The following is a 13,239-nucleotide window of genomic DNA, read 5'->3' as shown; positions in this document are numbered from 1 at the left end:
AAGAAGATAGCTTACAGAAATGGAGAATTTAGAAGAAGAGAAAAATAATTTTTTTGGATTCTATGTGAACATTGTTTGCATTTTTTAAGAAAAATGGATCTAAAACAAAATATATTACTGTCATTACTGTGCCCTACCATTAAAACACTGAGCAAGGAACACAAGAAGCTCTGGATCACAATATCCCTTTTTATTTGGAAATCCATTTCCCTGCACATACACATAAATTGAGCCTATGTGAGTATGGAGAATAAAGATTAGATAAGAAGAGATATTGGAAAATAAGAGGAAGAATTAAAGGAAAAGGATAGAAGAGAACATAACATCAAAGATTTAAATAATAAAAGTAGCCCAAGGAATAAAAAGTTAATATGCCTCTAGATGAAAATTTAAAATATATATAGAACACAGAGTTTAGGATCATATGAAAAGGGTGAAATATGATAGAAATGCACAACCTCAGCCTAAAAAGTACCACCTCAAGTCAACTAGAAACTTTGATCCACCTATAAAGCAAAATCATTGTTAAACAAATCAGATTAAGGAATAAAAAAGAAATCAAACATTAAAGTTAAACATACCATATCACAATAGTATGTTTAATGTATTCTTGTGTATTCTTTGTTCTTGTTAATATAGCCTGACATTTTGGAGGATTTATGTACTATCAAACTTTGGCAAATAGAAACAAGTAATAATATCCAGATCGTAAAGCATAATACACATTTATGGCAAGAGCTTACATTAATGTGAAGAATGACGACATGTGAATATATTTCTTAGCAGCTTAATGAGGAAGAGCAATCCAATTCTCTCCAGTGCCATGCTTCTAGATGTACTCCTTTAGCTTTGAGTCTTATTTGGTTGACCATGGTCCAATAGTAGATTCAATGTCGATTTTCTAGTGTTAATTGATCAATAATATTGATTTAACATTGCATACATTAATTAGTACTAATAAAATAATGGTCACTCGGGACATTTATCAAACACTTCAAATGCAAAACATGAGGAAATAGGAGGTTTTGGAAAAATTATATAAATAGAATTTGAGTTTTAATGGAAGAGGAAAGTCATACACGAACCTGATTTTAATTTAGATTTTCTAGAACTTGAAGATCAAAATGAAAAGACAAATGCGATTAAGAGAGAGAGTGTGCGACATTATGAGGCTTTTGTAGAATTAGATTTACATAAAATATTTAAAAATTAAATTTGAAAAGTTTGAAAAAGAAAATAAATAAATAAATAAAAATAAGTAAAAACAATGAAACATTATGCCTTTTACAAGGAACAATGTCACAATATCATTAATAAAAAAATGTTGCAATCTCATTTTAGAAAAAAAATGTTAATCTATAGTAACATTTGTTTTTTTTTATAAAAAAAATATACAACAACGTTTGGCACCATCTATAACAACATTTATTTTTTTCAAAAAAAAATGTTGAAAAGAAATGTTGAATTCATCTATGACAACATTTTTAATAAATGTAAATAAGAAAATATTGCTAAAGGGGCTGAAATTCATCTATCACAACAATTTTAATAAATGTTACTTAGCAAATGTTAATGGGATCAATTTCTTACATTTTATTAACTGTTAACCAAAGAATGTTGTTAAAGGTCACATGCAAGGTTGACCCAATAATCAATGAGGCCCAAAAGAAATTTTAAAAGAAATGGATTACTTAATATGTTATGTTGAGTCTTTTTAATAATATATGTATCCTTTTTATTAACATATGAAACTTTTTTACTTTATAAATATTAATAGTAAATTTTTTTTGTCGGTGAATCTAAAGTGTAGACTTTAGTTCTTTACCCTAGATCGGACCTATCCAATGCGTTAAAAGAGAATTGTAGCCTCCTGATTCTTGTTGTGTATGTTAATTGTTTGGTGCTCAGTTACGTAATTTTGTGTTGCTGGTTTCTTATCCACCTCTCAGTTATATGTTGATTGGTTGCCAATATGTTAACACAGACAAGAAGAATGGTCCCTCAGCTATTAAGGGCTTATTTAGGTGTAAATTTTTCTAGTAGCACTTTTAGAAAAAGAAAATAAAAAAAAATTAAATAAACTTTTTTATTAGTTAAAATGAATTTTTCATTAATTAATTTATAGATATCATCTCATCTTCTAGAGAAACCATATTGATGAATTTTTAAAAATTAATTCATGAAGAACTTATTTTTATTTATGATAAAGTTCATCTCATTTTTTTTCTTTTTATTTTCTTCTTTAAAAGTACTTTTAAATAAGCTTATCCAAACATACCCCTAAATATACTTGTGAAATTGAAAACTATGTTTGTGGACTTTACCTTGTTGAAACCCATTACACAAGTAAAAAAATTATTAATGAAGTAAACCATGTACTTTTCTTCGGAAAAGAGTACGTTAAACATGTGTTTTGGTTTGTAGTTCATTGAATTGAACAGAAAGAAAACAATTGAAAGTGATATGAAAATGAACCGTGCATTTAGAAATGATCATTTTGATATAGTCACTAATTCAATTGTTATGTACTTTTCATCTCACATAAAATAATATTTATTTGAGAACTTGACCCAATAAGTATTGGTTGATTCCTTTTTATTATGTTTTCTATAATTTTATTCTCATGGAGAGACATGAGAATGTGATATTCCTATTGGAAATATTGAAAATTACTCTCTTAATAAACATGAGAATGTGATATTCCTATTTTATTTTATTTTTGACAAAATAATTTATTTCCTTTTTATAGTACTATTTATTTTGAAAATAATAACATTTTTCTCCTTTGAGACAAAAATACTATTTTTATGATATTCATTGTAAAAATAATTAATTTTTTAAAAAAAATACTCGAGTATTATTTATTTCTTTTTAAATATTTTTTCCTTTTCTAATCTATTTTTAAGATTATAAATATTTATATTTGCAATCAAATGATTCTTAAAAATATGATTCCTTCTAATACAATATAATTACGTGAAACAAATGTCCATTTAAGTATTAATTATGTATTTTATTTTAGGTTAAATTACTCATTTGATTCATATAATTTCACGATTCATACCTTTTAGTTCTTATAATTTGAAAATGGTTTTTTAGTCCTTATAGTTTACCTTTTGATTCTCTTTTAATCCCTATAATTTAAAAGTGATATTTTTAGTCATGATTTTAATTTTCTTTTAGTCTCTATAGTTTGAAAGTGATTTTTTTAGTCTATATCATTTGTATTTTAATTATCTTTTAATTCTTACTACAATATATATATATATATATATATATATATATATAAATAATTAGCTACAAATTAATTATAAATTATCAACTATTTTTTTTACTACAAATTATCTTGCGATAGATTAATTACGAATTACTTATTAATATTTTTTGTAGTTAATTATAATTGATAATATTAATCATATTTTGATGGTAAAGATTGAAAAAGAATTAAAATATAAAATATGTGAACTAAAAAAACCACTTTCAAATTATAGGGACTAAAAGAGAATTAAAATATAAATTATAAGACTAAAAAAACCACTTTCAAACTATATAGACTATTAAGAGAATTAAAATATAAACTATAAAGACTAAAAAAATCACTTTAAAATTATAAAGACTAAAAGATACAAATAATGAAATTATAAAAATCAAATCAACAATTAAACTTTTATTTTATTTTTTGACAAAATATTGTATCCCTTTTTAACATAATTCATTGTGAAAACAATAATATATTCTTTTATTTTGAAATAATTATACTACTCCGCTGTCATGAATATAAGTAATAAAAGTCTCTTATTTTTGTGTCAAATATAAACAAATCTCTATACTTGTATCTCTCGCTAAAATATTTTTCATTTAATAAAATAAAATATTTTTTTATACTTAATATCAAGTTTTAATAAATAATGATTTAGGAAAAATGTCTATTATATATTTAATTTAAAATGACACAATTTAATAAAATTTATCAATTTTTTTAATAAATATGAAATATAATTTTTTTTCTTACAGTCAAGACGGAAGGAAGTATTCTTTATAATCTTCATTGTAAAAATAGTTAATTTGCTATTTTTTTTAAAAAAAATATTTGAGTGTTACTTATTTCTTTTTAAATATATTTTCTCTTTCTAATCTATTTTTAATATTATAAATACTTATATTTGCAATCAAATGACTTTACCATCCATGTAAAAAAATGTACCAAAAGATTGTTATTTTTTTATTGATTTGATAATAACTAATTTGAAAAAATTAAATGGTATTTCCACTCAAAAAATATAACGTCGAGACCAATAATTATTACTCCCTCATTCCATCTCATTATAATTTTTATATAAAAAAATTACAAAATCATTGTTGTTTTAGTTTTTAATGAAATATTAATTATTATTTCCAATTATATCTCTTATACTAATATTAAGGATAATTAGTATTTTAGGACGTTAGTTAATAAATTAAAAGAATAAATTTTTTTATTGTGAATTATTTAGTACAAATTTGTGTTGTTCATAACTTATTTTACGCTCTCATATGATATTCACAATATTTTTTTTATTTTTTTAAAATAATGCTCTAAGGATACAACGTAAAAAAAAAATTCATGATAACACAATTTTGTATAGTTTAATAAAAATCTTACTCCTTTTAGTTTTCTAAAAGATACGAGAAGTAAGTAATAGTTTTTAAGGTCTTACTAACTAACTAGTGCCTCCTTAAATAGTGGGTTAATTAAGGAACTAAAAGACAATAATATTTATTCTGGACAACATAAGAGAACTTCAAAAAAATCATGAACAATTTAATTTTGTACATCTTAATATAAAAATCTTAGTTTAATTTTTTAGCCAATATGTTAAGAACACTAATTAACATTTGGTTAATTTTTATTGATTTGTACAAAATAACCTATAACAACAATAATTATAATGAGAGATAAAAAATAAAATTATTGATTAAACAATTAAAAATACAAATATTTTTATTAGAAGAAAGAAAATTACACTCTCCATAATTTTTTATTAGTTCTCCTAAACTTATACGATAAATATTTTTTTTTTATCAATGCACAGACGTAAAAAAAAATTGTGCTTCAAGTTTCTAGAACTCTGAAATAATAATTTTATTCAATGCACGTGGCAAAATATTATGGATAAGAAACTCGGAGCCGTGTAAGCCAAGCCGAGCCGGCGGAACGGTGATGTCTGACTCCACCAACAGCGTCCAAATCGGCAACGTCACTTTCCCATGTCCACGTGTTTTTTTGTCATACGATGATGCCTCATTGTTTAATCACATTTTCATTTCGCGTTTTTGTTTTTTTCCGCTTTCTGAAAACATCATCACCCGTCACCGAACACTTGCACATTTTCGGATACACTTCGAAGTTTGAAGTACCCTCTCTCGTCGGAAGAAAGAAGGAACATGTCCTCTTCCTAGTTCCAACTTGGGGGGTAGATAGAGCGAGAAAGTGAAAAACGAAAACGTAAACGACCCCGTTTTAGAGAGAGAAAGTGAACTATATAAAAATTTCTACTTTTTCTTTATTATGCTGTTTTTGGTGACTTGGGATGTTTGAATAGAGTTTTAAAAACATAAACTTGGAGGCGATTTTGTTGGGGTGTGCGTGTCAATTTTCTCAGGAAATTTTGTTTGCGTCTGTTGTAAGTTACTTACTTTCTTTCTTTCTTTTTTCTAATTTTTGTTTGATGGGTTTCTTTGGATGAACTTCAAACGGTGGCCAGCTTCTCAGTGAAGCAAAGGTTTGAAAGAGGGGAACATGCTACATGGGTGAGCACAATATATGAAAAAAGATTTGGTTTTTAATGTTTTTTGAAGATGGGGTGGCAGTGCATGATTGATTTTGGATGAAGGTGTTTGTTAGATGTTATTAGAAGAAAATTTTGTTTATATATATATATTTTTTTCCTTTTACTTTGGAGGTGTTGTTTACGTTGGAAGGAAGATTCAGGGGAGGTGGGTTTGTTGTTGGATTTAAAGAGTTTTTTTTCTCCTAATTCTAGGTAGGTATTGTAATGAGGGACTTGGTTATAGTTTAAGGTTTGCAGCATGAGTTACAGAGAAAGGAACAAAGGGAAGGGAGAAGAGAAGGAATATGAGAACAGTACTACTGTGGGATTGGATTCAAAATCAGTGAGTCACAACAATGGTTCAATAGAAGAGGAGCTGCTAACAATTGATGAGAATCTTCTGATTGACCCCAAACTGTTGTTTATTGGGTCAAAAATTGGAGAGGGAGCTCATGGGAGGGTTTATGAAGGAAGGTCAGTGTGGCAAAGCCTTGAATGTATTGCCTGCCTTAAATTTTTCAATTTTTTATATTATTTTATTTATTTATTTATTATTTTGAGTTTGTGAATTCATGTGAAGAGTTTGGTCAGAAAACCAGTTAAAGATGTTTATTTTTCTTGCATGTAAAGCCCAGTAGTAGTGTGAGAATTGTGTATGGTTTTCAGTGAAAACCATCACTGTATCTATAATGGAAGAAAGCTTTTCACAATTGTGTATGCAATCAGCTCAGCTAACTCTTAGTCATAACTGTATGACAATATCTACTGGAATTATTGCACTCACTTTGTGGATAACATCTGCGATGTCAGTTTTTGCTATGGTTTTACTCATCTAAGAGTGGTTGATGTGGTTTTTCATGTCTAATGAGAAACAAGTAGTTATAGCATCCGTGACATGATTTCTGGTTTTGTATTGGGTTTCCAAAAACACATTAAGTTCCAAATAAATATGGAGATTTTACTTATAAATTTCAACTTTTAACTCTTAATTTGACTTTTGGTCCAATGAGGTCATTATTTGTGGTTACTGTTTAAAAGACAATATTGTTATGGAGTCATTGGAATCGTTGATTCAATTGTATAATTTTGTATATACCCCAAGTGGTTTGCTGGCAGCTGGAGTCCTGGTTTATGTAGTTGTAGGTTAATAATTTTCCAGGTATAGAGATCGGATTGTTGCGATTAAAGTTCTGCATCGTGGGGGTACGTTGGAAGAAAAAGTTGCCCTTGAGAATCGTTTTGCTCGGGAAGTTAATATGATGTCTCGTGTCCACCATGAGAATCTGGTGAAGGTGAGTAGAGAGGCTTTCTTTGGGATATGTCTGCAATTGCCTTATTATCTGTGTCTGTACCATTACTATAGTATAGTTTGAAGTATAAATGTTATGGTATTTGGACATTTATGCTACTATAGGACTAATGAATGCCTCTTACTGAAGATAAAGCATTTATGTATTCATTAATTTATTTTTGCAGTTTATTGGAGCTTGTAAGGCTCCTCTCATGGTGATTGTTACAGAGATGTTACCTGGGTTGTCCCTGCGAAAATATCTAACCACCATACGCCCTAAGCAATTGGACCCTTATGTGGCTATAAAGTTTTCCCTTGATGTTGCTCGAGCCATGGATTGGTTACATGCCAATGGGATCATACATAGAGATCTGAAACCTGGTCGGTACCTTTTATGTGTGTGTAGTGCATTAGTAATATTTTCCATCAGCTTAATGTTTGTTGTATATAACTCATTATCTGTAATGGCTAAGTTTTATTTTTATGTTTGTTGTTTTATTATGGATTCCATGGATTTGGGGTCCTTCAATTATAATGCTCTTCTATATGTTGGTCTTTCTATTCAATACTGGAGGGCATCTTGAACTTTGTCCTGGAGTTATTTTTTCTCCTTGTGTCTATAGATCTGTTCATATAATGAAGCAATATTTTAAATTGTTAGTCTTGGTACTTGAAAGTTAGTCATATTTGTTATTGCAGGAACGAAAGAAAATTCCTCTTATTTAAAAATTCGGATGTGCTTTAGGAAAATTGGTACCTGAATTGTTATTTCTTATAGTGGTGGCACTGTGGCAGTATGCCCAATATATTATCTGGTTGCTGCTTTTGTCCTGTAATGCTTTTTCTAAAGCCAAATTTCCTTCAAAGATTCTAACTTTTTGTGAAACTTGTTTACTATCGTCTCTGTAAATCATGAAAAGGAAAGGAAATTGTTAACTTATTGCGAAAATACATACATTACCTTGTATTTTTTGGTTGGAGCTTTTGCTCTATATGACAGTTATCATAATAGCTTTTGACATTAATGTTTTAAGTTTGATATATATGTCTATACTGATGATTTCTACTATTAATAGTCTGATTCACTTGAACAATTCTTTTCAAATTGTTACCATGTAGACAATCTGCTTCTCACAGAAAACCAGAAGTCAGTTAAACTTGCTGATTTTGGTCTGGCAAGAGAAGAATCTGTGACTGAAATGATGACGGCAGAGACTGGAACTTACCGTTGGATGGCACCTGAGGTGTGTTGTGCTATATGAACATGATTTTATCATTCCACTGACAATTATCCAAGAACTTTCACTGAAGGGTCAAATACAGCTTTATTTATTTGGTGCTTATTATCTTACCTCATCATCACTATTAGTGTAAAATGATAACTTATTGTACTAATGTGATATAAGACCGATGATTGGCAGTCTCACTTTAAATCACCACTCATTAGGTTGCAGAGACCTGAACTAATATGCAGTACACTAGAAACTGGCAATGACATACACAAGCAGCATTTGAGTTTAGATTTGTTGGGGTTTTCCAGAAAGATAGACTGAGCAATTTATCAGTCTTTATCTGAAAGAATCCATGTAATTCTTCCTGAATTATATTAACACTACATTGCATCGAAGGGGATGTTGACAGTAATCAGTAGTGTGATTATGGTTGTTTCATTTATTTAGTTGAGCAAGTCCATTCCACTGTTACCAACTCATTTCTTTTAAATTTCTTTTAAGGAATGAGCTCTTAATACAATTTTCAAGTAAGTTCAATAATTTCTCTAGCCATAAAAAATACAGTTATCAAATTGCAATATAATGTCCTGTGATTTCTGCTGTTAGTACATACTTAGGAACCTTCAGGGTGGCTGATTAGTTTCAAGTTGGAATGAAGTTATTTGTTCCATTAACCATATGGTAGTCTTTACTTTTGTGATTTGGTCCATTATGAGATGTATTATGGATTCCTGTGTCATAGGCCTGTTACAAATGTCTATAGCAAAAGAGTCAAAGTTAGGCCCAACTATTGAGAGATTTGGCACAAAAAAATGAATCATTCCATTCATTGGTAGTGTGTTACACTTTATGTAGAGCTGTCAGTTGGCTAACTAACTAGAATTCAGTAGTTATTTTATGCTAATGCCAACAGCAGTAGCGTGTTGGTGTATGAGGCAGAATTTAGTTATGGGAGTGATGAAATTCTAACAGAATCATGAAAGTGGCACAGAGGCAGTGTATGAGAGGATTCGGGATTCAGAGGGCGGTAAGGGAGAGTAACATGCCATAAGAAGAGGGAGTGAGAAAATGGAGGGGTTAAGGAAAAATTAGTAGAGGATTTGGGTGGGTGAGTTGCACTAGTTGTGTAACGAGCTCGGCTCCCCGAGCTTCTTTTTTTTATATATAATAATGTTCACTTATGCCAATAAAAAAAAAAAAAAGAATGTTCACTTATGCCCAGTTCTAAAACTGACATGTAGGTAATTTATATTGTAAATATGCTTTTTTGATAGCTTGTGCTTTTACAGTTGTACAGTACCGTGACATTGCGTCAAGGTGAGAAAAAGCATTACAACAATAAGGTTGATGTCTATAGCTTTGGAATTGTGTTGTGGGAGCTACTTACAAACCGCATGCCTTTTGAAGGGATGTCGAATTTACAGGCTGCTTATGCTGCTGCATTTAAGGTATAAAAATTTGACATAACATGGTCATCATTTCAATTGACTAGTTGTCACGTTTATGCAAATTAGAAATGCTTCCATGGATTTCTCTATTGTGATGCGTGGATAGCTGTAGTGGATTATGCCTCATTATAACTTGTCATTTATGCGCTGTTGTTGAAGGATTAAAGTTTTATCGTTTATGGCGAGAATTACCAAAATGGAACTTCTGACAAGATATTACCATGATGGAAAAAATAGCCAAATTTTGGCACAAAGTCATCAAAATTTGTTCTTTCATTGTCCGTATTTATGTAAAGAATACCCTCTTTTTTTCTGTATTTCTCTTTATAATCATATGGTATTGGATTTGTTGATAATCATAACATGGTTTACATTTGAGATTGCAGCAAGAGAGGCCTAACCTTCCTGATGATATTTCTCCTGATCTTGCCTTTATCATACAATCATGCTGGGTTGAAGATCCTAACATGAGACCAAGCTTCAGTCAGATTATTCGCTTACTCAATGAGTTTCTCTTCACACTCCAACAACCATCCCCTTCGTTGCAGCCAGAACCTGAGAACAAACCTGAGGCTGTAACAAGTAACGGTACCATAACTGACTTTTCTACCCGAAATAAGGTAAAGTTTTCGTTTATTCGGCACTTGTTTTCTTCCAAGAGGACCAAAAGCTAACCGTGAGAGTTGTAAATTTATTTATAAAAGAAAAAATCATTTTGCTGTAAATAAAAGAGTTCTCATAGCAACTTTTACAAGTAATTATCTAAGGTGTAGAACAATGATGTTGATAAACTTTTTGAAAGAGTAAGGAAATAGAAAGGTTTGTTTATATTATGCAGTTGATCTTGTTGTGTAAGAACTCAAGTTGGTTTAGATATTTGCCTCCATTCTAAGACATGTTTTTGATTAAAGTGAAGCAATTCCTAGTATAGTAGTTGTATCCAAGGAGTGCTCAATAATTTGTTTGTGTTAATTGACTGAATGTCAATTTTAAAACTTCTGTGATTATATATATATAATGATGGTGATGATGCACGTTGCTTCTTTGATTTGGATGTTTCTGGTTTATTAAGTATACTAGAGTTTTAAGGAACATTTTTACCCATTACTAGAAAAAATTTATTTTCTGTTGATGTGTGTGGATGTTGGCTGAAGGTGAAGCTCTGAAAACGATTTGGAAATTATAGGATGAAAATGTTAAAAAATATTGTTGATGTCTTTTGTCACCTTGCGAATTCTCGAAAACATTTTTAAAATCTAATTTGTGCTCAGTAAAAAATATCTAATTTATGCAAAACTGTCATGAATTGTGGAGTTATATATCTTTTAATCATTTATTCGTATATTTAAGGATAAATACATATGGATTGAGAAGTACTTTTGTACCGCATTGTCTTAGTGTATGATTGGATATTAGTCGGAGGAGTTTAAAAATATTTTACTATTAAAGTAATACCATTTTTATGAAAAAGTAATATATTTTTTATTTTCTATTTGTACCTTAGATTTATAATTTATAAATGCTTTTATTTAAAAAATATAAATAGTAGTGGAGAGCTGTTAGCATTACCAGTGTTTTTCATTTGTGGATTATTTTAAATAATTGCTTTAAATATTTCTTTTATGAATTACAATATGGTTAAGTTTCCCTACATTATGACATGAATAAGAGAAAACGAAAGAAAATGTATTGCAAAATGAGTCTCCATGCACGATTCAATAAAAAAAATGTACTGGAAATTATATAGATTTATAATTATGTTGGAAATAATGTTATACTAAAATTAAAAAGGTTATTACACAATATTAGTTATAAAAGTATAATTTTATTTACCAAATTTTTTAGTGTGAAAATGTGAAATGCAACAAAATTACTATAATGATAATCATATCTTATTTTAGTTGCAAAGTATTTAGAGGAAAAAGAAAACATTTAAACAACACAACTTTATAGAAGAAAATCATTTTAAACAAAGTGATTAAATTATAATTAAAATATACAATATTTTGTTTACTGAAAAAATAACCTAAAATATATAATATTAAAGATTATAAGTTATTGTTTATTTTATTTTATAATATTATATTATTGACTTAAATATACTTTGGTCCTTATAATTTGTCTAATTTTTTTTATTTGATCTTGAATTTTCTCTTTTAAAAATGTCCCTAAAATATTGGTTTATTGGTCATTATTAGTCTTTGTCATAGAAAAAAAAATTGATGGCGTGATTAATTGTTGATGTCATCAAGTACCGTGTTAATCAAAATGTTAGATTATTAGTGTCATGCCATATCAATAAAGTTGTCATGTCAACTACATCATCATACATGTTAGCAAGGATTAAAAGTAAAATAAAAATATAATTTACATATACTTAAAAAATTTAATTTATAAAGATTAAAAGCAAAAAAATAACATAACTTATGAGTGAAAAAAATCAAGTTGAACTAGGATTTGATGAACCTAAACCTAGCATGGTTCATAATTATGAATTTAAGTATGACGTATTTTTCTATTATAGTCTAATTTTTAAAATCCGATAATCTATTTTAAAGACCTGACCAAAAAGCTCATTTTTGTGGCTTGGTCTATTTGAAGGGTTTTATGATACTCTTGATGTCATTATTAAACCATCATCACACCATCACTTATGGCTATCCCAAAATCTATAGGGCTAAGACCATAATGCTCATTATCGCACGTTCACACTTAGTACTAGATCACCATTCATGCCTACACCACAACAATCAACATGTCCCTATAGTGATATCAAAACACCACTCACCAAGATAGATTTCATAGAATTACAATATTGAGTTGCAGTGGTGGTGACAAAGAGAAATTGCCTTGCAAATTTTGTATGAAATTTGTTCCCTTTCTTAGATGGAGTGTGTTTGGTCCAGCTGCTCCATCAAATACCGGTTGACATTGATTATCTTTTTAAGAGCCAAGATGGTTGGCGGTTTTCTTAACTTTTTAGTTCAAAAGGAATTGGTGGAAGTTGGACAAGAAGAGGATGAAATAAAGAAAATAAAGGTTTTTTTAGTTAATTGGTTTAATGCCCAAGACTAACCTATAACCTATCATAAGCTACCATTTTAAAAGTCAAGATTAGCCTATTAGACTACTTAAAGGTCTATAGGACTAAAAATAGGTCAAATAACTTGTTAGGGTCAATTTTTTAAACAAGCAAGACCATGTAAGTGATATTTTAAACTAGTCAAGTCTTCAAATAGGCAAAATGGAACCTTAAAAATTGGTCTATGATAAGTAAATAATTCATATTTAGGCCTACCAAAGTTTAGCCCTAGTTTAGCTAGTTTCCACCCCAAATGCCTATATTTAAGTTTTTATTTAAATAAGTTTATTTTATATTTGTGCATTTATTTTATATTAATATTTAATTTAAGACTTAAATATTTTTTTTATTCTTGTAAAAGTTTTACTTTTTTTTT

At 28.9% G+C, this 13,239-nt stretch overlaps 1 protein-coding gene across 2 annotated transcripts; it reads left to right on the top strand.

Annotated features, from left to right (window-relative positions):
* The first annotated feature begins 5,354 nt into the window (after window positions 1-5,354).
* Window positions 5,355-10,609, top strand: LOC114405976 (serine/threonine-protein kinase STY13-like). Of its 2 annotated transcripts, none has more exons than XM_028368511.1 (7): window positions 5,355-5,663; window positions 6,024-6,284; window positions 6,970-7,102; window positions 7,287-7,482; window positions 8,221-8,345; window positions 9,623-9,781; window positions 10,168-10,609. In XM_028368511.1, the coding sequence occupies exons 2-7, from the start codon at window positions 6,070-6,072 to the stop codon at window positions 10,453-10,455; spliced, it is 1,116 nt and encodes a 371-aa protein (XP_028224312.1). In that variant the 5' UTR covers window positions 5,355-5,663; window positions 6,024-6,069; the 3' UTR covers window positions 10,456-10,609. The 2 variants fall into 2 exon arrangements, with proteins under 2 accessions (XP_028224312.1, XP_028224311.1); XM_028368510.1 differs by having other exon boundaries at window positions 5,355-5,790.
* Window positions 10,610-13,239: the final 2,630 nt, after the last annotated feature.

Source organism: Glycine soja, chromosome 3 (assembly GCF_004193775.1).
Source record: "Glycine soja cultivar W05 chromosome 3, ASM419377v2, whole genome shotgun sequence".
Taxonomy (NCBI): domain Eukaryota; kingdom Viridiplantae; phylum Streptophyta; class Magnoliopsida; order Fabales; family Fabaceae; genus Glycine; species Glycine soja.
The sequence above is the reverse complement of the archived record's forward strand: the minus strand, read 5'-3'. Positions and strand labels throughout refer to the sequence as shown.